This window comes from Tachyglossus aculeatus, chromosome 22, assembly GCF_015852505.1.
Source record: "Tachyglossus aculeatus isolate mTacAcu1 chromosome 22, mTacAcu1.pri, whole genome shotgun sequence".
Lineage (NCBI taxonomy): Eukaryota > Metazoa > Chordata > Mammalia > Monotremata > Tachyglossidae > Tachyglossus > Tachyglossus aculeatus.
The window spans coordinates 7524613-7549450 of NC_052087.1; the positions used below are offsets into that span (position 1 = coordinate 7524613).

At 42.7% G+C, this 24838-nt stretch overlaps 1 protein-coding gene across 1 annotated transcript; it reads left to right on the forward strand.

Annotated features, from left to right (window-relative positions):
- The first annotated feature begins 23 nt into the window (after positions 1 to 23).
- Positions 24 to 24777, forward strand: EIF3M (eukaryotic translation initiation factor 3 subunit M). The gene is made up of 11 exons (XM_038764129.1): positions 24 to 103; positions 9244 to 9376; positions 11695 to 11833; positions 12167 to 12290; positions 12424 to 12518; positions 15668 to 15751; positions 16318 to 16417; positions 18643 to 18724; positions 23354 to 23497; positions 24067 to 24127; positions 24589 to 24777. The coding sequence occupies exons 1-11, from the start codon at positions 62 to 64 to the stop codon at positions 24707 to 24709; spliced, it is 1125 nt and encodes a 374-aa protein (XP_038620057.1). The 5' UTR covers positions 24 to 61; the 3' UTR covers positions 24710 to 24777.
- Positions 24778 to 24838: the final 61 nt, after the last annotated feature.

The window sequence follows — 24838 nt, forward strand, 5'->3', positions numbered from 1 at the left end:
GGTCGCGCGCGGGCGGGCCTCCTCTTCCGGTCGGCCTTCTGAGGCGGCCGCGCCGTTCGCCATGAGCGTCCCGGCCTTCATCGACATCACCGAGGAGGACCAGGTCGGCGACGCCCCCCTTCTCCCTCGCGGCGACCCCCATCAATCAATCAATCAATCAATCAATCGATCAATCGATCGTATTTATTGAGCGCTTACTGTGTGCAGAACACTGGACTAAGCGCCCGTCAGGGTTAGGGGACGGGTTGGTGGGGGGGGGACGGCGCCCCCCTCCTCAGCCCATCCCACCAATTAGCCCAGTGATAATCAATCAATCAGTTGATTGATTGAGCGCTTTATTGAGTATTTATTATTATTACTTATTTATTATTATACATAATATATGTTCTATATATGTATATGTATTACATATATGTAATATATGTATTACTCTTACTCTATTACTCTATTTATTTATTTATTACTCTATTTATTTATTTATTACTCTATTTATTTATTTATTACTCTATTTATTTTATTTGTACATATCTATTCTATTTATTTTATTTTGTTAGTGTGTTTGGTTTTCTGTTTTCTGTTTTTTGTTTTTTTCTCTGTCTCCCCCTTTTAGACTGTGAGCCCACTGTTGGGTAGGGACTTTCTCTATATGTTGCCAATTTGTACTTCCCAAGCGCTTAGTACAGTGCTCTGCACATAGTAAGCGCTCAGTAAGTATGATTGATTGATGTTCTACATAATGTTCTATATAAATTATTATTATTTATTATTATGTATTGAGCGCTTACTGTGTGCAGAGCACTGTACTAAGCGCTTGGGAAGTACAAGCTGGCAACGTATAGAGGCGGTCCCTACCCAACAGCGGGCTTGCAGTCTAGAAGGGGGAGAGGATGATGGCGTGTATTAAGCGCTTACTATGTGCAAAGCACTGTTCTAAGCGCTGGGGAGGTTACAAGGCGATCAGGTAGAAGGGGGAGAGCATCATCATCATCATCCTCAATCGTATTTATTGAGGGCTTACTGTGTGCAGAGCACTGTACTAAGCGCTGGGGATGTACAAGTTGGCAACATATCGAGACAGTCCCTACCCAACAGTGGGCTCACAGTCTAAAAGGTAGTCACAAGGTTTCTGCTGCATAGGGACGGGGCATGGGCCTGGAAGTCACAAGGTTTGCTGCCATTTGTCTGCTGCATAGGGTTGGGGCACGGGCCTGGGAGTCATCATCATCAATCGTATTTATTGAGCGCTTACTGTGTGCAGAGCACTGTACTAAGCGCTGGGGATGTACAAGTTGGCAACATATCGAGACAGTCCCTACCCAACAGTGGGCTCACAGTCTAAAAGGTAGTCACAAGGTTTCTGCTGCATAGGGATGGGGCATGGGCCTGGAAGTCACAAGGTTTGCTGCCATTTGTCTGCTGCATAGGGTTGGGGCACGGGCCTGGTAGTCATCATCATCAGTCGTATTTACTGAGCGCTTACTGTGTGCAGAGCACTGTACTAAGCGCTGGGGATGTACAAGTTGGCAACATATCGAGACAGTCCCTACCCAACAGTGGGCTCACAGTCTAAAAGGTAGTCACAAGGTTTCTGCTGCATAGGGACGGGGCATGGGCCTGGAAGTCACAAGGTTTGCTGCCATTTGTCTGCTGCATAGGGTTGGGGCACGGGCCTGGTAGTCATCATCATCAGTCGTATTTACTGAGTGCTTACTGTGTGCAGAGCACTGTACTAAGCGCTGGGGATGTACAGGTGGGCAACATATAGAGACAGTCCCTACCCAACAGTGGGCTAACAGTCTAAAAGGTAGTCACAAGGTTTCTGCTGCATAGGGACGGGGCATGGGCCTGGAAGTCACAAGGTTTGCTGCCATTTGTCTGCTGCATAGGGTTGGGGCACGGGCCTGGGAGTCATCATCATCAATCGTATTTATTGAGCGCTTACTGTGTGCAGAGCACTGTACTAAGCGCTGGGGATGTACAAGTTGGCAACATATCGAGACAGTCCCTACCCAACAGTGGGCTCACAGTCTAAAAGGTAGTCACAAGGTTTCTGCTGCATAGGGATGGGGCATGGGCCTGGAAGTCACAAGGTTTGCTGCCATTTGTCTGCTGCATAGGGTTGGGGCACGGGCCTGGTAGTCATCATCATCAGTCGTATTTACTGAGCGCTTACTGTGTGCAGAGCACTGTACTAAGCGCTGGGGATGTACAGGTGGGCAACATATAGAGACAGTCCCTACCCAACAGTGGGCTCACAGTCTAAAAGGTAGTCACAAGGTTTCTGCTGCATAGGGACGGGGCATGGGCCTGGGAGTCACAAGGTTTCCTGCCATTTGTCTGCTGCATAGGGTTGGGGCACGGGCCTGGGAGTCATCATCATCAATCGTATTTATTGAGCGCTTACTGTGTGCAGAGCACTGTACTAAGCACTTGGGATGTACAAGTTGGCAACATATAGAGACGGTCCCTACCCAACAGCGGGCTCACAGTCTAGAAGGGGGAGACAGAGAACAAAACCAAACATGCTAACAAAATAAAATAAATAGAATAGATAGGTACAAGTAAAATAAATAAATAAATAGAGATGATGATGATGGCGTGTATTAAGCGCTTACTATGTGCAAAGCACTGTTCTAAGCGCTGGGGAGGGTACAAGGTGATCAGGTTGCCCCACGGGGGGCTCACAGTCTTCATCCCCATTTTACAGATAACAATAATATTAAGGTCTTACTATGTGCAAAGTACTGTTTTAAGCGCTGGGGAGGTTACAAGGTGATCAGGTTGTCCCACGGGGGGCTCACAGTCTTCATCCCCATTTTACAGATAATAATAATTATTATTATTGAGCACTTACCATGTGCAAAGCACTGTTCTATGCACTGGGGAGGGTACAAGGCGATCAGGTTGTCCCACGGGGGGCTCACAGTCTTCATCCCCATTTTACAGATAATAATAATAGTATTTATTAAGCGCTTACTATGTGCAAAGCACTGTTTTAAGCGCTGGGGAGGTTACAAGGTGATAGAAGGGGGAGATGATGATGATGATGGCGTGTATTAAGCGCTTACTATGTGCAAAGCACTGTTCTAAGCGCTGGGGAGGTTACACGGTAATCAGGTTGTCCCACGGGGGGCTCACAGGCTTCATCCCCATTTTACAGATGAGGGAACTGAGGCCCAGTGAAGTGACTTATCCACAGTCACACAGCTGACAATTGGCGGAGTCGGGATTTGAACCCACGACCTCTGACTCCAAGGCCCGGGCTCTTTCCTACTGAGCCACACTGCTTCATTCATTCATTCAATCGCATTTATTCATTCATTCGTTCAGCCGTATTTAGTGAGAGCTTACTGTGTGCAGAGCACTGTACTAAACGCTTGGGAAGTACAAGGTGGCAACATATAGAGACGGTCCCTACCCAACAGCGTATTATATATGCACATATGTATGTATATGTATGTATATATGCAAGTACAAACATGTATATATTCATTCAATCGTATTGAGCGCTTACTGTGTGCAGAGCACTGTATTAAGCGCTTTGGGAAGTACAAGGTGGCAACATATAGAGACGGTCCTTACCCAACAGCGTATGTCTATATGTGTATATATATAGGTATGTACAAACATGTATATATTCATTCATTCAATCATATTTATTGAGCGCTTACTGTGTGCAGAGCTCTGTACTAAGCACTTGAGAAGTACAAGGTGGCAACATATAGACGGTCCTTACCCAACAGCGTATGTCTATATGTGTATATATATAGGTATGTGCGAACATGTATATATTCGTTCACTGTCATATTTATTGAGTGCTTACTGTGTGCAGAGCGCTGTACTAAGCGCTTGGGGAAGTACAAGGTGGCAATATATAGAGACGGTCCTTACTCAACAGCGTATGTATATATGTACATGTATATGTATGTACAAACGTGTATTCATTCATTCAATTGTATTTATTGAGCTCTTACTGTGTGCAAAGCACTGTACTAAGCACTTGGGAAGTACGAGGTGGCAACATATAGAGACGGTCCCTACTCAACAGCGTATGTATATATGTACATATATATCAATCGTATTTATTGAGCGCTTACTGTGTGCAGAGCACTGTACTAAGCGCTTGGGAAGTAACATATAGAGACAGTCCCTACCCAACAGTGGGCTCATATGTGTGTATATATGTATGTACAAACATGTATATGTTCATTCATTCAATCGTATCTTTTGAGCGGTTACTGTGTGCAGAGCACTGTACTAAGCGCTTGTAGCTGCTTGTACACAGTAGGCGCTCAATAAATACGGTTGAATGAATGAATGACTCTCCCGGCGCCATTAAGCCGTGCCCTCCCTCCCCATTCATTCATTCATTAGTCACACCGCTGACACTAATAATAATAATGGCATTTATTAAATGCTTACTATGTGCCAAGCACTGTTCTAAGTGCTGGGGAGATTACAAGGTGATCAGGTTGTCCCTCACTGTCTTCATCCCCATTTGACAGATGAGGCACAGATGAGGCATTTATTAAGCGCTTACTATGTGTAAAGCACTGTTCTAAGCGCTGGGGAGGTTAACAAGGTGACCAGGTTGTCCCACAGGGGGCTCACAGTCTTCATCCCCATTTTACAGATGAGGTAACTGAGGCCCAGAGAAGTTAAGTGACTTGCCCAAAGTCACACAGCTGATAAGTGGTGGAGCTGGGATTTGAACCCATGACCTCCAACTCCAAAGCCCGGGCTCTTTACACTGAGCCACGCTGCTTCTCTAGCTCACAGTCTGTTACCTCGTCTGGAAAAGGGGGATTAAGACTGTGAGCCCCTCTTGGGACAACCTTGTAAACTCCCCAGTGCTTAGAACAGTGTTTTGTACATAGTAAGCACTTAACAAATGCTTTTATTGTTGTTTTCATTATTCTGTGCCAAGCACTGTTTTGAGCACTGGTTGGGGGGTGGGGGGTGCAAGGTAATCAGGTTGTCCCACATAGAGCCCCTAGTCTTAATCCCCATTATGCAGATTAGGGAACTGAGGCTCAGAGAAGTTAAGGGACTTGCCCAAAGTCACACAGCTGACAAGTAGCGGAGTTGGGATTAGAACCCACGACCTCCGACTCCCAAGCCAGGGCTCTTAACATTGAGCCACGCTGCTTCTCTAAAGACAAAATGACCGATTTGAGACTACAAAACTCCAAGAGGATCACGTCCTGAAGCGTTATTTACAACCCCCTCCCCATCCCAAGCGCTTAGTACAGTGCTCTGCCCTCGGTAAGTGCTCAATCAATATGATTGAATGAATGAATGAATCATTTCTTAAGCACTTACTAAGCGCCAAGCACTAGGGGTAGATACAAGGTAATCAGGTGCTCACAGTCTTAACCCCCGTTTTACAGATGGGGTCACTGAGGCCCAGAGAAGTGACGCGGCCTGCCCAAGGTCACCCAGCAGATAAGTGGCGGAGCTGGGATTAGAACCCACATCCTCTGACTCCCAACCCCGCGCTCTTTTCACCGGGCCCCGCTGCCCCGCCTTCATTCATTCAGTCGTATTTATTGAGCACTTACTGTGTGTAGAGCACTGTACTAAGCGCTTGGAAAGTACAGATCAGCGACTAGCTTAGAGGAATGTAGTCTGTTGACCCGTAAAGCCGCTGGGTTTTGATGCCCGGACTGTAACTATTCCATCGTCTTCCTATGAAAATATTGGTAAATCCTAACGAGTGGGTGACGCGCTTTTAATTTGTGTGGACGGATCTTGTTATATCTGTACTTTGGAGACTTGGGTCATGTTTTTTGTTTCGGGCTTTTTTTTTCCCCCACTCTGGTCCAGAACCACAGGACTGGCACAGTGGAGTCCCCTTTTAGACTGTGAGCCCACTGTTGGGTAGGGACTGTCTCTATATGTTGCCAGTTTGTACTTCCCAAGCGCTTAGTACAGTGCTCTGCACATAGTAAGCGCTCAATAAATACGATTGATGATGATGATGATGACTTGCCCTACCTGCTTCTTTCAGGGAGGAAATTGGGCACTTTGGACGGCATTCTTAATTCTTTCAGACCATAATGGTGACATTTGGGAAGTGGTTGTTTCAATTCTCTAGAGAGTGTTCCAGTGGCCTTATAAAGGTGCCTTATTTAATCACTCAAACTTTTCAAATTTCCCCTCTCTATTCTGAAGAAATGTGCGCCGATGGTTAATAAGTTAGTGCAAAGGAAAATGCTTTGAGTTGACACAGAAAAACTAGCACAAGTACCTAGAATGGCGTTTCTGTGATCCATCATCATCCTGAGCTGCTGCTTGGAGTTCTCTGGGTTTGTATTCACCCTTAGCTACAGATGTCCCAACATATGAGTGAAGTATGTAGTAAGCGCTTAGTACAGTGCTCTGCACATAGTAAGTGCTCAATAAATACGATTGATGATGTAGTAATAATAATAATTGTAGTATTTATGTGCTTACTTGTGTGTCAGGCACTGTACTAAGCACTGGATGGATACATGCAAACTAGTTTATGGGGCATATGAATTGGGGAATTCAAGAAATTTTGTTCACAGTGGGTTTTGTAAATATAAGCTCAACCAAATCACCCCCCACCCCCACCCCCTTTGGCATCACTGGCTTGAGGGATAATGGAATCAAGGTAATTAATTAGAATTTGGCTGTTAGCTACATGGCAAAGAGGGAACGTCTTTGTATTTTTTGAGTCTGGTGTAGGCATGATGCCTCCTTGGAGCATTCTGTTTAGCTTCTGGACTCTAGCTGGATATTTTGTGGCAGCTCCTTTGGTTTGGGAGAACATCGGGGTTACAGGAACAGCCCACTATGCTTGGGCCGTCCAACAGCAAATGCCTGCCACCGAGTCCTCCTAGGTTTGGGTAGAATCTGGTTAACCTTCCTGCCTCCCTTCCCCTCCATCGTGCCCAAGGAGCGCTCTGCTTCTTGAAAAGCCTGTTTTGCCCTTGTTACGATTAGAGGGTGTAGTAATGAAATGACTTCCATCGTGAACAGAAATTTACTACCTTCTAACTTATTTCATCTTGTACTAAGCCACCTCTGAAGTGCTTCAGGAAGACAGTTTTATAAACCAGGTGGACAAGATGCTGCCAAGGTTTAGGATGCACTGTCACTGGTTTTAAAATACCTCCTTATTTGGCCTGCAGGATGATCAGGACCCATCCACATTTACTAGGGAATCCCTTCTCATTAGTCTCCCCTTTCTCAATAGACTATAATAGGCATTTGTTATTCACTGGTATTTATTAAGCGCTTACTGGGTGCAGAGCCCTATATTAAGTGCTTGGGAGAGTTCCCCTCCTTCTTAGACTGTGAGCCGCATGTAGGATAGGGACTGGGGCTAACCTGATTAGTCTTGCTTCTACCCTAGTGCTTAGTACAGTGTTTGGAAAACATTACGATTATTAGAGTAGGTAGATATAGCAGGCTACTTTTATAGACCTATGTTCCCATGATAGTAATAATTATGATACTTGTCTCCCCCTCTAGACTGTAAGTTCGTTATGTGCAGGGAACATGTCTGCTAATTCTGTTGAATTGTACTCTCCCAAGTGCTTAGTACAGTGCTCTGCACATAAGTGCTCAGTAAATGTGATTATTAATAATAATAATAATAATAATAATGGCATTTGTTAAGTGCTTACTATGTGCAAAGCACTTAATACTTAATACGTGTCAAACAGTGGTCTAAGCACTGGATAGATACGAGTTAACCAGGTTGGACACAGTCCCTTTTCCCACATGGGGCTAATCCCTTGTCCCACATGGGACTAACAGTCTAACTAGGAGGGAGAACGGGTATTGAGTCCTCGTTTTACAGTTGAGAAAACTGAGGCAGAGTTGTGACTTGCCCAGGGTCACACAGCAGGCAAGTGGCAGAGCTGGAATTAGGATCCAGCTCCTCGGATTCCCGGGTCTGTGCTCTTTCTACTAGGCCGTGCTGCTTCCCAAGATAGAAAAAAAAAAAGAAAAAAAGTAGGCATGTTACGTTTCCTTTAGCCTATCATCAGTTGCTAATTTCCGCAACACCGCTTTTAGCTGTGCACTCCCTTCTTGCATCTGCTGTGTTCTGCTTCCCTGAAAGTTAAAGGGAAAAGATCCAGGTCCGTGGAAAGGGGGACTTTGAGTAGAGAGTGGGAGTTGGGCTCTGGGAAGGGAGTGAGAAAGGCGTGCAGCTAATCTCTTTGACTAGCTGGAGTTCTTACTACGGAATTACCAGTCTTCCTCATTGTCAAATGCATTACTTACTGATCTTCCTAAGTCAAGGCCCCTGCTTTTTATAAGGCTGAAGTGCACACAGAGTGCATTTAAAATTTATAGAGCAGCAATCCAGGCTTGTCCTTTCTAAGACCTCTTATTTTGTGTAAAATGTTCAATCTTCAGAAAACTCCCTTTCTCAAAATCGCCTTGCCCACTTTCCTTGTTATCTGTTTATGACACTGGGTCATCACTATATGGTTGCTCTTGATTCGTGCTCAGTTCATTTGAAAAGTAAAAAAGTGAGTGACTTATTTTGAATACAGAGATCCTGGGTGTTGGGTGAGCATGGTAAAGGCCACCCACATTAAAACATGGATCTTTTGTTAGCACTTTAATGCGACCTGTGCAAGAGCCATCGTAGTGTCCCAGATCCTTAGTGAGTCTGTGACACTGCAGCAGGCATCCTGTGAAAGACCCATGAAATAACCCGGTCTGGTCTACCAAACTGTCCTTTGCTTGCCCTGTGATACCCCCTGAATCCTACCAGGTAAGATCATTTTAAGAGGTAATAGTTATTTTCCATATTTAATTGATTGCATCGAAGCCCTACGTGAAAGCTGACATAATTGTACAAATGTTTTCTGAAAGCAAACAACGTGGTTTTGAAAATTTGGGCTGATGATTTTCAAGTCATCAAACAGCAATCCATGCAAATCCAGAGAAGCAGTGTGGCTTAGTGGAAAGAGCCCGGGCTTGGGAGTCAGAGGTCATGGGTTCTAATCCCGGCTCCGCCACTGATCAGCTGTGTGCCTTTGGGCAAGTCACTTGGCTTCTCTGTGCCTCAGTGACCTCATCTGTAAAAGGGGGATTAAGACTTTGAGCCCCACGTGGGACAACCTGATTCCCTTCTATCTCCCCCAGCTCTTGGAACATAGTAAGCGCTTAACAAATACCATCATTATTATTATTATTAAATTATGCTGTCATTCATAAACAATTCTCTGTCCTTTCAAAATGTCTTTTGTTTAATAGGCTGCAGAGCTCCGAGCTTACCTGAAATCTAAAGGGGCTGAGATCTCCGAAGAAAATTCGGAAGGTGGACTACACGTCGATCTAGCTCAGATTATCGAAGCTTGTGATGTTTGTCTAAAAGAGGATGATAAAGGTTGGTTTCTGATTTTTTTTTAAAGAAGTCTACAGGAAATACGCAGGGGTATTCTTTGATCCAGTGAGCTCATATTTCTGCTATTTATGAGGCTGAATGTTTTTTTATTTGTTATGAAAAAATATGGTTTTAGTTTCCAAGGGAGAACAGATTTTTTGTGGCCTGCGGATTTTTCAAGGAATATTATCATATGGGATTGCATATCTGTCTATCCTATCGTCTCAGCATCACTTTGTTCATGAAGCGAATTTTGAGGCAGTGGTAAAACCACACAGATGAGAGCAGCAGATAAACTCCTTGGACCTGGTTTCTGATGTAAGGCAAAGACAGCAGCTCTTATGGTTTCTAAAGAGGTTGCAGAAAAGCAAAATGCTTCCCTTCTCCGTATTGCTTCAAATTCTTGGAGTTTTTTTTAACTCCTCCCATACCTCACAATTCAATACTTATTTTCAGTCAGCCTAATAGTGGTGGTGGTGTTCTTCTACATTTGCTGATGAGTCACTTCTGTGGATTGTCTAGAAAACAGCCATACCAATAATTTTAGGGGCCCAGAGGTGAGTTGCTATCTTAAAGTGGGCATGAATTTTAAGTACCATATCTTCAATGATCTTGTCTTCAAATCCCTTTTTTCATTTTTTTAATGGTATTTGCTGCATTCATTCATTCAATCGTATTTATTGAGCGCTTACTGTGTGTAAAGCACTGTACTAAGCGCTTGGGAAGTACAAGTTGGCAACATATAGAGACGGTCCCTACCCAACAACGGGCTCACAGTCTAGAAGGGGGAGACAGACAACAAAACAAAACACGTGGACAGGTGTCAAGTCATCAGAATAAATAGACGTAAAGCTAGATGCACATCATTAACAAAATAAATAGAATAGTAAATATGTACAAGTGAAATAGAGTAGTAAATCTGTACAAACATATATACAGGTGCTGTGGGGAGGGGAAGAAGGTAGGGCAGGGGGAAGGGGAGGGGGAGAGGAAAGAGGGGGCTCAGTCTGGGAAGGCCTCCTGGAGGAGGTGAGCGCTCAGTAGGGCTTTGAAGGGAGGAAGAGAGCTAGCTTGGTGGATGTGCAGAGGGAGGGCATTCCAGGGTAAGGGGAGGATGTGGGCCGGGGGTTGACGGTGGGACAAGTGAGAACGAGGCACAGTGAGGAGGTTAGTGGCAGAGAAGCGGAGGGTGCGGGCTGGGCTGGAGAAGGAAAGAAGGGAGGTGAGGTAGGAGGGGGCAAGGTGATGGAGAACCTTGAAGCCGAGAGTGAGGAGTTTTTGCCTGATGCGTAGGTCGACTGGTGTCCACTGGAGATTTTTGAGGAGGGGAGTAACATGTACAGAGCATTTCTGCACAAAGACGATCCGGGCAGCAGCGTGAAGTATAGACTGAAGTGGGGAGAGACAGGAGGATGGGAGATCAGAGAGGAGGCTGATGCAGTAATCCAGTCGGGATAGGATGAGAGATTGAACCAGCAAGGTAGCGGTTTGGATGGAGAGGAAAGGGTGGATCTTGGCGATGTTGCGGAGGTGAGACCGGCACGTTTTGGTGACGGATTGGATGTGAGGGGTGAACGAGAGAGCGGAGTCGAGGATTACACCAAGGTTGTGGGCTTGTGAGATGGGAAGGATGGTAGTGCCGTCTACAGTGATGGGGAAAGTCAGGGAGAGGGCAGGGTTTGGGAGGGAAGTTAAGGAGTTCAGTCTTGGACATATTGAGTTTTAGATGGCAGAAAGACATCCAGATGGAGATGTCCTGAAGGCAGGAGGGGACCCGAGCCTGAAGGGAGGGAGAGAGAGCAGGGGCAGAGATGTAGGGGTAGAGATGTCTCATACTTACTATGAGACAAGCACTGTTCTAAGCACTGGGGTAGGTACAAGGTACTCAGGTCAGACACAGTCCCTGTCGCACATGGGACTCATAATCTAAGTATTGAACCCCCATTTTACAGTTGAGGAAACTGAGGCAAAGAGAAGTTAAGTGACTTGCCCAGGGTTACACAGCAGGCAAGTGGCAGAGGTGGGATTAGAACCCAGGTCTGCTGACTCCAAGGCCCAAGTTCTTTCCAATATCTGAAACTGGATTAAATTCATGAGAATGCCTGCTAATTTCTCAATTCCCTACTCACCCCAAAGGAGCCAACTTAGACCATTTGACCGTTTTGGGGCCTACTTTTACAAACTTGAAAAAGGTTGATATTCATATGTACATATACATTGATATGTACTTGATATTGAAAGTACATACATTCTTTTATGGTGTATTGAGAAATGTTTTCTTAACATTTGAATGCAATATACGAATGTGTTTGCTTATGTAGATGTTGAGAGTGTGATGAACAGCGTAGTCTCTCTACTTCTGATCCTGGAGCCCGACAAGCAGGAGGCTTTGATTGAAAGCTTGTGTGAAAAGCTGGTTAAATTTCGGGAAGGAGAACGCCCATCTCTCAGGCTGCAGTTGTGAGTAAATAGCACTAGTAGACTGGAGTTGGTGGGGATATGTTTTCCTGCCTTTTGTGGTTGTTCTTTTAAATTGCTTTGGCTGTTTTATGTGCATGTTTTTGCCTGACAACGGGCTTATAGGAAAGCGTGCAAGCTTATGTACATATCTGTAATTTCTGTCTCCCCGCGGTAGACTGTAAGCTCATCGTGGGCAGGAAATGTGTCTTTTTGTTATATCATACTCTGCCAAGTGCTTAGTACAGTGCTCTGCACACAGTAAGCACGCAATAAATACAATTGAGTCCATCTTAATAAGAACAATTGCTGGTCTTAAATAATGTTATTCTACAGGCTGAGTAATCTATTCCATGGAATGGACAAGAATACCCCTGTACGTTACACCGTCTACTGCAGCCTTATTAAAGTGGCAGCATCTTGTGGTGCCATCCAGTACATTCCAACTGAACTGGATCAGGTGAGTCATTTTATACAGTACCGTCTCTCTTAAATAATGCTACCAAGGTTACTGGTATTATTTCCTGCTGTAAGACATTTCTCGGTTTTCGAAAGATCAGACGTGGTCCTTTTCTTCCCTCCCTCCTCTTTAGGTTAGAAAATGGATTTCTGATTGGAACCTCAGCACAGAAAAGAAACATACCCTTCTGAGGCTGCTTTACGAAGCCCTCGTGGACTGCAAGAAGAGGTACTAAGTGTTACATTTACAACTTTTGGGGGAAACAAAGGTGTGGGTGTGAGGTGCTGTGGAGAATATTATCTAAGAAGGGTGTACATGCTTTTGCATCACTGGGTTCTCCGCAATTGCCATAATCAATCAATCAGTCGTATTTATTGAGCGCTTACTATGTGCAGAGCACTGTACTAAGCGCTTGGGAAGTACAAATTGGCAACACATAGAGACAGTCCCTCCCCAACAGTGGGCTCACAGTCTAAAAGACTATAAATCCGTAAATCTATAAATCCGTTTCTTTACATTTTCATCTTCCAAGTTTGAGCATGCAGCTTGAAACTTCATCTGCTCAGATACGTATCTTAAGAGCTTCTTCGTTTAGTTCTAATTTAAACAATTCCATCTGGGAAGGTGACTTGAAAGGTAGAGGTTGAATTTTTTGCACTCTTTAAACTTTAAAAAAAAGTGGAATTGTTACTTTTGTTCCAAAATGATATAAATGTTAATGCTCAAGCTTTGTAGAGTTACACCAGGTTCATTATTTAATAGTGCTGTGGGTGTCTGTGCGTGGCGGTGCTGTCTCTGTTGTTTAATGGTAGCATGGGTCTATCAGTCAAAGTTTCTTAAACAGAATCTTTGAGACAAAACTTTGCAGTAGACAGTACTAAATGATTACCTGTTGCGCTTTTCTGAAAGATTATTTCAGGTTTCTAAAAGTAATTTTGGTCCCAGTAGATACATCATGCCAGAGGGATTCAGAATCTTCAGTACTTCTTACAAATAGTATGCATACTTCGAATAGGCTTAGAACCTCTCAATCTAGCACAGACTTTCAGATTTTTCATTTAGGAAGCATGGTTCTCCATCTAGAGTGGGGGAAAAATGGAAAATGTGTAGCATGATGTAGGCCTAATTCTCTAAGGCCTGAATTGTTTGGTGTCGCTGAAACCAAGAAGCAGCAAAAAAAGGCATTTTCCTCTCTCCATAAGTTTTAGGAATCAATCAATCAATCATATTTATTGAGCGCTTACTATGTGCAGAGCACTGTACTGAGCGCTTGGGAAGTACAAATTGGCAACATATAGAGAAAGTCGCTACCCAACATTGGGCTCACGGTCTAAAAATCTTCCAGCATTCAGAATATGGCTTTAGTTTCCTTTCTTGGTGAGGTTGTATAAATATATATATATATATATATATATATATATGTGTGTGTGTGTGTGTGTGTGTGTGTGTGTGTGTGTGTGTGTGTGTGTGTGTGTGTGTGTGTGTGTGTGTGTGTGTGTGTGTGTGTGTGTGTGTGTGTGTGTGTGTGTGTGTGTGTGTGTATGGCTTTAGTTTCCTTTCTTGGTGAGGTTGTATCAATATATATGTTTGTGTGTGTGTGGAGAGAGAGAGAGAAATGTTTGTGCACACGTGCAACTGAGTTGCAAATTAAAGCTGAAGATTATTTTTAATTTTGAAGACAAGTGTTTTTGGAACACGGTTCACTGTAAGAGTTACAAAAAATGAGAATTCTTTGGAGCAGTTTCTCTAAGTAACCCCAGCCATTTCCTTGTGTTCATGATCTGGTTCCTTGAAGAAGGAACTCAGCAATGACAATAATGGTTAAAAATAAACGTATATAATCCTGTTGATAATCAAAGGCAACATTTTTCAATCTCAGTATGAAACCTCCGCTATTCAGACCAATATGAGCTTCATCGACTGGTCTTCTAAATGAGTTACCATTTAAAAAATGAGATCTGTGTCCTCAGAGTATAAATTAGGAAGAGTCTTGGGTCTTTGAGAGAGATCGTACAGTAGCAATAAACGTGTCAAGCAGTGCCTAGGTAGACTAGGGAAATCCGAGAGCTACCTCTTCAACGAATTGCCGCTCTCCATGTTTCTTTTTTGTTTTCTCAGCTGATATTGCTTATCGTTTTGTGCAAGGAATCTGATAGGAAATATCATAGATTGATTCCCTCTTGACTAGATGGATATCTCTGGCGGGGGTTGCTTTGGAGTGGTTATCGGCAAAAGTTTTGAATGAAAGAAAAGAAACATGGGCCTGAGAATCAGGAGACCTAAATTCTACTCCCGGCTCCGTTACCTGCTGTGTGACCTTGGGCAAGTCACTACTGTATGTTGGTTTCCTCATCTGTAAAATAAAATACCTGTTCTCCTTCCCTTTCGACTATGAGCCCCATGAGGGGTGGGTACTTTGTTCGATGTCATTATTTTGTATCTTGCCCCAGCACTTAGTACAGTGCTTGGTGCCCAAGTAAGCACTTAAATATAATTACTAGATGACTAATCAGCTTTTTCCAGAGAAAAGAAATAAAGTGCCGGTCATTACGCTGTTCCTCTCTATTGGGCTTAAAGTTGGCTGTATAACATTTTGAAGCTTACTATACCCCATTAATCAGTGGGGTATAGTAATACCTATTAGAGAAAGGAATAGGTGAATGTCTTGTCACAATTTGATTTTGTTCTCTGCCTTAATCCCCCTTGTGCTCATTTTTAGAGTGGGCTTTCATGAAACTGGGGGATTGAAAAATCTGAGCAACAAAGCCGTTTTTAAGGAAACAGGGAATGTTATAGGATTTATAGAGTTTTCAGGTTCTTTGGTACTGTGCAGTAACCAGAAGTGAAGTCGGTGTTTGTCTTGATCCAAGTCATAAAAAGTACCGTCCTAGAGATGGCTGGCATCTAGCATACTGTTTACTGGGTCAACATTGGTCTTTTAATTGACATTGGACCTTCTGCCTATAAATTTAAAGATTGTCTGGCAAGCTTTGCCTAGCTATTTTAAAAGAAATACCATTTAACTTTTTTTGAAAACTACTTATTTTGCCCTGATTGAATCCAGCTGTGCTCACGCAAAGTGTTCTAGTAAATAACATGAAGCCGTTCCCAGCAAAGATACAAAAGCTTTCTGTAACTGGCTGAAGTTTCATCAGTTTAAGAGAATGAAATGGAGGGTGAAGATAAACATTTGCAAAACCCAAATTGAATGACTGCGTTTAACTAATTTGCCCTCTTCAGTGTAGCTAAATTGATCATCCACATCATCTTAAGGATAATTTCATTTGAACTATATCTCTTAAAATGGTGTTATTTAAATATTTGTGTAGCTGTAATTCTTTTTCAGAGTTTCTAAAGCAGGTTTTCTGTCTCCTCAGTGACACAGCTTCAAAGGTAATGGTGGAATTGCTAGGAAGCTATACTGAGGACAATGCATCTCAGGCGAGAGTTGATGCCCATAGGTAACGTAGAGCTGTTGGATTATTTTTTCAGAGTATTCCCAAATTCCATGTAAAACAATCTGAAATAGGATTCAGACCCCAAATTATAAGCAGTGATGAACCGTATAATTGTTTAAAGTCACTTCATTCTTTAAAGCTGTAGATTCTACAAGTCTTTTCTAAATATGCAATCATCACAAGAACCAGCGGATTGTCTTTTCATTTTAAGTTCTCAGCTCTAAGTTTTGTTTTGTTTTTTTTTTTTCTTCAGGATTAAGTCTATGTGACTTTGGCTGGTTAGAGTCCAGGGCAGGCCCAAACCCAAAAATATATTTCCCTGGACGTATTAGGGCTTGCTGTTGAAGCAGTTTTCCCTAACAAATTAAATTTACTGGCTTGACTCAACTCACAACTGTGTTGTGATGTGGGTATGGCTCATACATTTGGTTCCTGAGTTTGTGTGCAATGGACAAGAAGAGATGTTCAGACTAATGGATGTCAGTAAAAAATTTAATGAGCGAAAATCAGAATCTCAAAAGAAAATTAGGCTAGACTTCATCAATAAGTACACATGTTTTCTTTATTAGGTGTATTGTTCGAGCATTGAAAGATCCAAATGCCTTCCTCTTTGACCATCTTCTTGCCTTAAAACCAGTCAAATTTTTGGAAGGAGAACTTATTCATGATGTAAGTAGCTTGTAGTGATGTTGTTTATTCATTCATTCAGTCATATTGAGCGCTTACTGTGTGCAGAGCACTGTACTAAGCGCTTGGGAAGTACAAGTCAGCAACATACAGAGACGGTCCCTACCCAACAACGGGCTCACAGTCTAGAAGGGGGAGACAGGCAACAAAACAAAGCATGTAGACATGGAGCACCTCCTGCGTGCACTGTGCTAAGCGCTTGGGAGATATGTATTACGAAATCGCATAAATACGTTTACGGCCCTAAGTAAATAGTTTCAAGAGACAGCTGAAGGGTTAGTAATATTCAAGATGCGGTGGTTTAGTCAGACAAGAACTGCTGAAGGTGGTGGAGTTTTAGGACATTGAAAGTAGGAAGGGCTAAAGCCTGGCAGGCATAATCAGGAGGCGGGGACCATATGTGGGCGGCAGAGCCAGCGAGGAATCAGGCGGGCGAGACCAGAGTGTAGTGAAGCCCACAGGTGGCCTTTGGAGAAGTGACAAGTACAGGTAGGGGAGTAGAGGCTGAGGGAAACTGATAAGTAAAATGGAGGAGCTGGTGGAGAGCCTTGAAGCCAGTAAAAGGAGTCTTTGATACAGAGTAAGATGGGCAACCGATGGAAGGTTTTGAGGAGAGGGGAGGCAGGGGCTGAGTACCACATCAAGGGGATGATTTGGGCAGCAGCATGGAATGCGGATTGAAGAGGGGAGAGGTTGGAGGCAGGAAGAGCAGCAAGGAGGCTGATACAATGATCTGTGATAAAGCAGGGTGGTGGCGATGTAGGGGAGAGGATGGGGCAGACCTGCAAAATGTTTTTGGGGAAAAAATCTGATTTTGTCAGGAAATTGGGTGTAAACAGAGTGACAGGAGTTGAGGATGATACCAAGTTTGTAGGTTTCAGGCCCAGGGCAGGACGCGGTATTGTCAGTGGAAATGGAGAGGTTAAGGGGAAGATTTGAAGGAAAGTTGAAGTCGGTTTTGAATCTGTTGAGTTTGAGGTGTCAGTAGATCAACCACGTGGAGCTGTCTTAGAAGCAACAGGAGATGTGGGGTGTGGAATTGGACAGCGAGGAAGAGGGAAGGGCAGGAAAGAGAATTGTGCACCGTCTGTATAGAGGTCGTAGCTGATGCTGTGTGAGAAGAGTTCCCCAGCGGAATTGGTTTAGGGGAAGAAGAGCAAGGGAGCCGGCACAGGGTCTGACAAAGAAGTGGAAGGGGTGCCAGCCAGGGACCGGAGCGATAAGAGAAGTAGGGGACCAGAAGAGTACTGAGTCAGCCAAATCAAGATCAGATATGGTTTTTGGGAATAGTGCAAATATTGAAGACAGACAAGAGGTCAAGGAGGATTAGGATGAGTAGATCCCATTGGATTAGTTATGAGAAGTTCATTGGTGACCAAAGGGAGCCGTCTCAGTTTAGCAAAGGGGCCGAAAACCTGATCGGGAATAGTGCAAATATTGAAGACAGACAAGAGGTCAAGGAGGATTAGGATGAGTAGATCCCATTGGATTAGTTATGAGAAGTTCATTGGTGGCCAAAGGGAGCTGTCTCAGTGGAGTGAAGGGACCGAAAACCTGATCGTAGTGGGTCAAGAAAAGAGACTTGGTAGAGTGGAATTGAAGGCCAGGGTACATCCAGCCCTCTCAAGGAGTTTGGACCAGAAGGGAAAGAGGGAGTTGGGGCTGGAAGGGACAGAGTGATCCAAAAAAGGCTTTCTCAGTCTCAGAGACTTGAATGTATTTGAAGGAGGTGAGGAAGGAGCCATCACGAGAGAGGTTGAGGGTAGAGGAAAGGAGGTGAGGAGGACAGGAGGAATTGCTTTTAAAAGATGAGGCGTAGAGGTAGATGGGGTAGAATTAAGAGAGCATTAAGAGATCTACTGAGAGGCAGCTGGAAAGGATGGGAAAGAGGAGGAGGTGAGAGAGGAGTTGTGGACTATTTAGTCTTTTCAGAAACAGCATCCTGCTTTGGTTTTTGTCAATGACGACAGAAATATTAGAAATGGAGAGTAGGAGAGAAGCCATGTGCAAAATAATTAGATTGTGGATTATAAAACTTCATTGAGGTTGCCCCGTATCAAATTCCATAGCATTTTAAGTTTTGAACTACTCTGTATCTTATTGCTGATGTTAATTTTTTAATTTAGTAAACGTGAATGTTTGGAAATGAATCTCAAGTGACTAACCTACTCATATTTTTCTTCCTTCCCTCACCCTGCTTTCTTTAGCTTTTAACCATTTTTGTGAGTGCAAGATTGGTATCATATGTCAAGTTTTACCAAAATAACAAAGACTTCATTGATTCCCTGGGTAAGTCAAGTTTCGAGGGGTGCGGAGGAGTATGGATGTGTTTGGGTAACGTTGATTTTTCCGACTGTATAGCCCGTTAGGCCACCCTAAACCTCATTAGTAGCAACAAACCTACTGGAAGTCAGGATACTAGTGGGAACTGCTGCAGCCATGGCAGTGAGGGCCACCACGGAGCTGGAGAAACTCCTCTGTCTTCCTTCTTGCATCCTCCACCCTTCCTGCCAAGACCAACCTTTGGCCAGGAGAGAGATTTGGGAGGGGCGGGGGTGAAATCAAGAAATCAGTGATATTTTTTGAGCCACCTACTGCGTACAGAGTGCTTGGAGAATTGAAAGACACAGTTCCAGTCCTCAAGGAGTGGAAGAGACAGACACAAAATAATAGAAATTAAAGAAAAATGGGCTTAGAGGTGCCTTCCCTGACCAAGCCCTCCTTTCCTCTTCTCCCACTCCCTTCTGCATTGCCCTGATTTGCTCCCTTCATTCATCCTCCCTCCCATCCCCACAGCACATATGTATATATTTGTAATTTATTTATATTAATGTCTGTCTCCCCCTCTAGACTGAGCTCTTTGTGGGCGGGGAATGTATCTGTCTGTTATATTGCAGTCTCCCAAGCCCGTAGCCTTGTGCTTTGCGCACAGTAAGCACTCAATAAATATAGTTTTTCTAGTAGGTTATGTCTGGTGATTAGTACAGAAGTACTGTGGGTAGTTGGCAGAGAAGTGTCACTGGGGGGAAGAAAAGCTAATCGGGCAAGGTCTCCTAGAGGATATGTGATTTCAGAAGGGCTTTGAAGATTGGGGAGAGCAGTGCACTGGCACATTTGAAGGGGAAGGGAGTTCCAGACAGGCAGAGGATTATGAGCAGTGGACTACAAATGGGAGGGGCAAGGTTGAAGCATAGTGTGTTGAAAGATATATATATATATATATATATATAGTGAAATTACTTAACCTGGACAACTCCTCTAGTCTCAGGCCTTATATGATCTTATATACATCCTCCTGAGCACTCATGGAGACATTTGCCATGACCACTTTAGCTGAGCATATTTCTGTGTGTCTCTGTGCTAGAGTGTAATCCCCTCGTTGGCAGGGAACAGGTCACTTGGTTATTCTCAAACTTCCCAAGTGAAGTTTCCCAAGACGGTGCCCAGTAAATACTTCTACTAATACTACTGCTACTGTTAGCACTGTGGTGGAAAATGAGAAGCAGTGTGGTCTTGTGGAAAGAGCGTGAACCTACAAGTCAGAAGACCCGGATTCCAATCCCAGCTCTGCCAACTTGTCTGCCATGTGACCATGGGCAAGTCAATTGTCTGTGCCTCAGTTACCTCATTTGTAAAGTGGGGATTAAGACTGTGAGCCCCATGTGGGATATGGATTGAATCCGACCTGATTAGCTTGGATCTATCTACCCCAGTGCTTTTTCAATGCCCGGTTTGTAGCAAGTGCTCAACAAGTACCATATTGAAGAAAAGATAGCATTTCCAGAAGAAAGGAAGGGTCCGCTATGTTAAACTGCTGGGGGTAGAATCCATTCAATTCTGCAAGGAAGAGGTCACTGGTGACCTTGGAGAGTGTGGTCTCAGGTTAGTGAGGGGGCTGAAGCCAGATTTAGATGGTTGAGAGAGTTGGAAGAGAAGTGGCAACTATACAACTCATTCAAGGAATTTGGATAAGAATGGGAGATGGAGTGGTAGAGCTTGCTGTAGGATACGGAAAAGTCTTTTGTGATTTTTTTTTTAATACAGTGGTTACACACAGTAAGCCTCAGTAAATACAGCTGAGTGGTTGAAAGTACAAGGGTGACATGAGTTTGTGCAAAGGCAGAGGGAAAGACTGGCAAAAAGTGCTGCTAGGAGGTTTGTCTTGGGGCTCTGCTGATGTTGCCATCTCCTGTTGGTGTTGGGATTGGGAGATACACAGGAATGCTCAGTCATGAGTGAGAGCTCACTGTGGCAAGAAAGGAACACCTTGGATCAGACAGGTGGCCCTCGGACAATCTCTGGCGCTTTCGGATCTGAGAGGGGAGCCCGGGCGTGGGATCTTCCCAGATGCTACCTTGAGCAAGCAGTCTTAATTTTATTTCTAAATTAAAAACAAAGCATTGTGGCAGCCCTTTTTGTGTTGAGACTTATAAACTTACTGCCTAACTGGGTGAAATGTGCCGAAGAGAAGGGTGAAGTACAATAAGACAAACCAGATGTAAGTGTGGTTTCATGCGTAATGCTTCGCAGGTGCATCAGACCCAGAAACCCACATTCTGTCCCTGTTAATTTGTTTCATCGCATGAAGCTATGTGATGGAATGTTAATGTCAGCAACCTCCTTATTTACGCACTCTGGAAAAAAGGAGTAGTAATTAACACTTTGACACTCCCCCATTGCTGTGTAATTGACTGTTTCAAAGGAGCACTGGTTCATAAGCTATTGCATGCATTAAAATTACGTTTTCCATATTGCAGCTTTTTAGGACAAGGGTCAGTGACAGTGCCGAAATTGCCCAATGATGCAGTTTTTTTATTACTACATTAAGGTTTAGACATATTAGTAATGAATAAATGTTTCCATAAAATTAGATTTTTTAAAAAAAAAAACTTCGAAATTGAAATATGACTGTCGTGACTTCACCTGCAAAAACAGCATTCCAGTTTTGAGAAATGAAGCACAGTTTACTGTAGCTTTTAACTCCTGCATCATCGACTTAAAAGATTGTAGTCTGAATTAATCTTTTAAAAAAGATTCCAGCTTTAATCACAACTTGGTAGCTGTGAATTGCTTCTAGAAAATATAAGACCTTCATAAATGCATTTTTCACCAGTTTTTGTCTTAGAAACGAGACTATAGATCAATTGTAGAACACCTGCTATAATTTGCATGCTTTAATTTCCTTTGTTCTTCTTTTGTACTACAGAGCTACAGAGGTCCTTATAGTTCTTTAGCAGACTTAAAGAAAGGAGAGTGTGGTTCAGGCCCTTTAGTCAAGAAAACAATTAACAATTATATCAGCTTTAATATAAAATATCTTCCCAGAGAGATTCTCTTAAACTGACAATCCCAATTTATGTGGCGCTGCAAATGAACAAGTATGGATTTGTGAGGCTCATGGTGTTTTTGCAGTATTGTATCTGAAAATAAGGCCCTTGAAAATATTTTTTGAATATTGTTTAAACGAGTTTATGAAGAGTGTTACAATTATCCCATTTATTGGGATCTTTGTAAGGAACTGAAGGATATGGTTTCAGATCTTGAATGATTTTAAAATGTATCTTGCTGGAAAGGGGAAATCTTTTTTCCTGACTCCTACAGGTGGCATCACTTTGTTCTAATTTGTTTAATTAATGCTGACAACTTGGGCCGGTAGTAGCATTATCTTGTGTCAACTGAATCGCCCTAACATGGCCACATTTAATCTGGTATTGTTCAGTTGCTACCTTTTTGCTTCAGAAAGTTAATCAGTATCTCATCTGCATTTGTTAATTAGGGTTAATGTGCACTAATTGATTTTTCGATGCTTGTAGTTTTCCATTAAGCCCAGTTGGCCATAGTTGCTGGTGTACCTCATTCGTTTGAGTTATGATGGTCATGTTTGTGTTGAATCTGTGCCAGATAGGGAACCTGTATCATAATTACTGCTAATTAACACACATTATGCCTTGCATTAATGTGCTCCCTGGTCTTCTCTTAGTGTATCAGTGTTATAAATTCCATACTTAAATTTTAACTAAGTGGAATATACAACTACCATGAGGCCTACGGATGGCTATAACCTTCATTTCATTTTAAAAAACAACAAAGTCCTATTAGCGTAAACTTTGGGCTCATACAAGCGAAATATGATCGATTACTGGCAACGCAAATAAGTTAGTGGAGAAAGAGGGGTAACGGTCTATATTATTTTGTCTTGCATCCAAAGCCTCCTTTTGGCAAAAAGGACACATTTGTGTGGATTCATGTAGAGCTACCTGAGTAAATTTCTAATTAGACTAAAGGGAAAAGTTGTGGTTTGAAATTGTTTCATTCAAGATTGCCTACCTTTCTTTGCATATTGACAGTTTTAATAATAATAATAATGATGATGATGAGCCCAATTATCCCAGAGCCTAAGCATACTCCCTGCTAGTAAGTTAAACAGGTAGTGGAGCGTTAACTCCTTAAGCTCCCTGCTGACCCTTAGTAGCCTGGAAGAATTAGTCTTCCATTCTGAATGTTTAATGTTGGGAATTCTCTGACTTCACCAAATCAGCCCAGTGTGTATGTGAGCCTATGCTGCCCACTAAAAATACAGAAAAGCCCACAATTTTTCTCCATTTGCTTGCTTACTACTAGTTAAACTCAGTTTGAAATGCACCTTAATGGAATAGAAACCGTGTATGAGGCAAAAGTGCAAATAATCCTTAATTTGAGGTGCAGTGCAATTATTATAATGGCATAGAACATAGAGGTGCCCTGAGAATATCTTGACCCTGTCCATCAGTTTCATTGGAATGGGGGAGTTGGTGGGTTTAGCCCTGTCAGGGTTGAAGCGTATTCAAGTAGTAAGTAAAGCTGTTTGACCATATGAAATGAATAGATAAATACTGAAGGGGGGTGAATACTCAATGCTTTAAATACTTTGTTACACAGGTCTGTCACATGACCAGAATATGGCAAAAATGAGACTGCTCACTTTTATGGGCATGGCAGTTGAAAATAAGGAAATTTCTTTTGATACAATGCAGCAGGAGCTTCAGATCGGGACTGATGATGTTGAAGCATTTGTCATTGATGGTAAGGAATTAGCTATTGGATTTGCTCACCTTCCAAACCAGCATTTGAAGGCTGGCAAAGGAAAGGAGACCTGGGACCCAGTTGTGATTAGCAAACAAAACTAAAGTCTCTTGAATTAAGCATACCCATTGTTCCAAGACATTTGGTAAACCAGTTTCGCGGAAATTCTAAATAAAGGAGAGAAATAAAAATGTAGGTTCAAAATGGTTTCTGTCTGATGTCTGAATTTAGAAGCTGGTGATCCTTTAAAAAAGTAGTGAATCATTGGCTTTTATTTGTCATCTAGTTTTCTGTGCCATTGTTAAAATAGGATGTGTGTGTGGAGATAAGGTTCATAAACCATCCAGGTTATTTCTTTTAATACACTGACACCATACGGTGTACACAAGACCATCTCTTGGTTATATCACTTTACTTTTTGTAAACATCAGTTGCAGAAAAATTGGAAAAGACGCAGAGGCTTTGTAGGCTAATTCAGAAAACCCTGGTTTTTATAGAGCTGCTGGTTTGGTTTAATATCTGCGTTGTGTCTTCAGAATATTCCATATGACAAATAACATTTTTTTCAGCTGTAAGAACAAAGATGGTATACAGCAAAATTGATCAGACTCAGAGAAAAGTAGTTGTCAGGTAAGACATTTAATTCTTGGCCCTTGTGTAGTACAACTTAGAATGTTCTAATTATTTCACGTAATATGTTTGATATTTTAACTGGAAGCAGGGTAGTATTCTCACCAGTTCCTGGAGTTAAATAGTTGCTATTTATCATAATTTTATTAAGGCTCAGACCAAATGTGATTAGGTTATTTAATGAAAGAGTCCTATTTTCCAGCACATTTCATTTAATGGCCTGGCACTGGCACGAATACTAATGAATTTTGTGCTGCTTTTTTTAGTTGTGCAGGGCAGTAAGAGCCTGGAACCAATACGGTGAAGGCCGTATAAGCTTAAATGAATGCAATTGTACTCTGGAAAATAAAACCTTACGTTCACCCGTGTCCTTAGGAAAGTGGGGAATTAAAACTAGTGTTCTTAGAAGAATTTTACAGAGCCGGATATTTGGCTAATACATTTTTTGTTTATTTTTTTAGTCATAGCACCCATCGGACATTTGGAAAGCAGCAGTGGCAGCAACTGTATGATACACTCAACGCTTGGAAGCAAAACCTAAACCAAGTTAAAAACAGCCTCTTGAGTCTTTCTGATACATGAGAATTCATGCATGGTTGTGTCCTCTTCAGGAGGAAACCTAAATCATAGTAAAACATTCTGTGACTAAATTTTGCTGGTCTTGAACTTTTATTTGTCAAATTTCAAGTTGCATCAGAATCAAACTTTTAT

Bases quoted from the DNA above. Each gene is read 5' to 3' on its own strand.
- EIF3M (XM_038764129.1), top strand. From the start codon at position 62: ATGAGCGTCCCGGCCTTCATCGACATCACCGAGGAGGACCAG. The intron at 12,519-15,667 runs GTACTAAGTGTT...CTGTCTCCTCAG, and splicing joins CTCGTGGACTGCAAGAAGAG to TGACACAGCTTCAAAGGTAA. The intron at 18,725-23,353 runs GTAAGTCAAGTT...TTTGTTACACAG, and splicing joins AGACTTCATTGATTCCCTGG to GTCTGTCACATGACCAGAAT.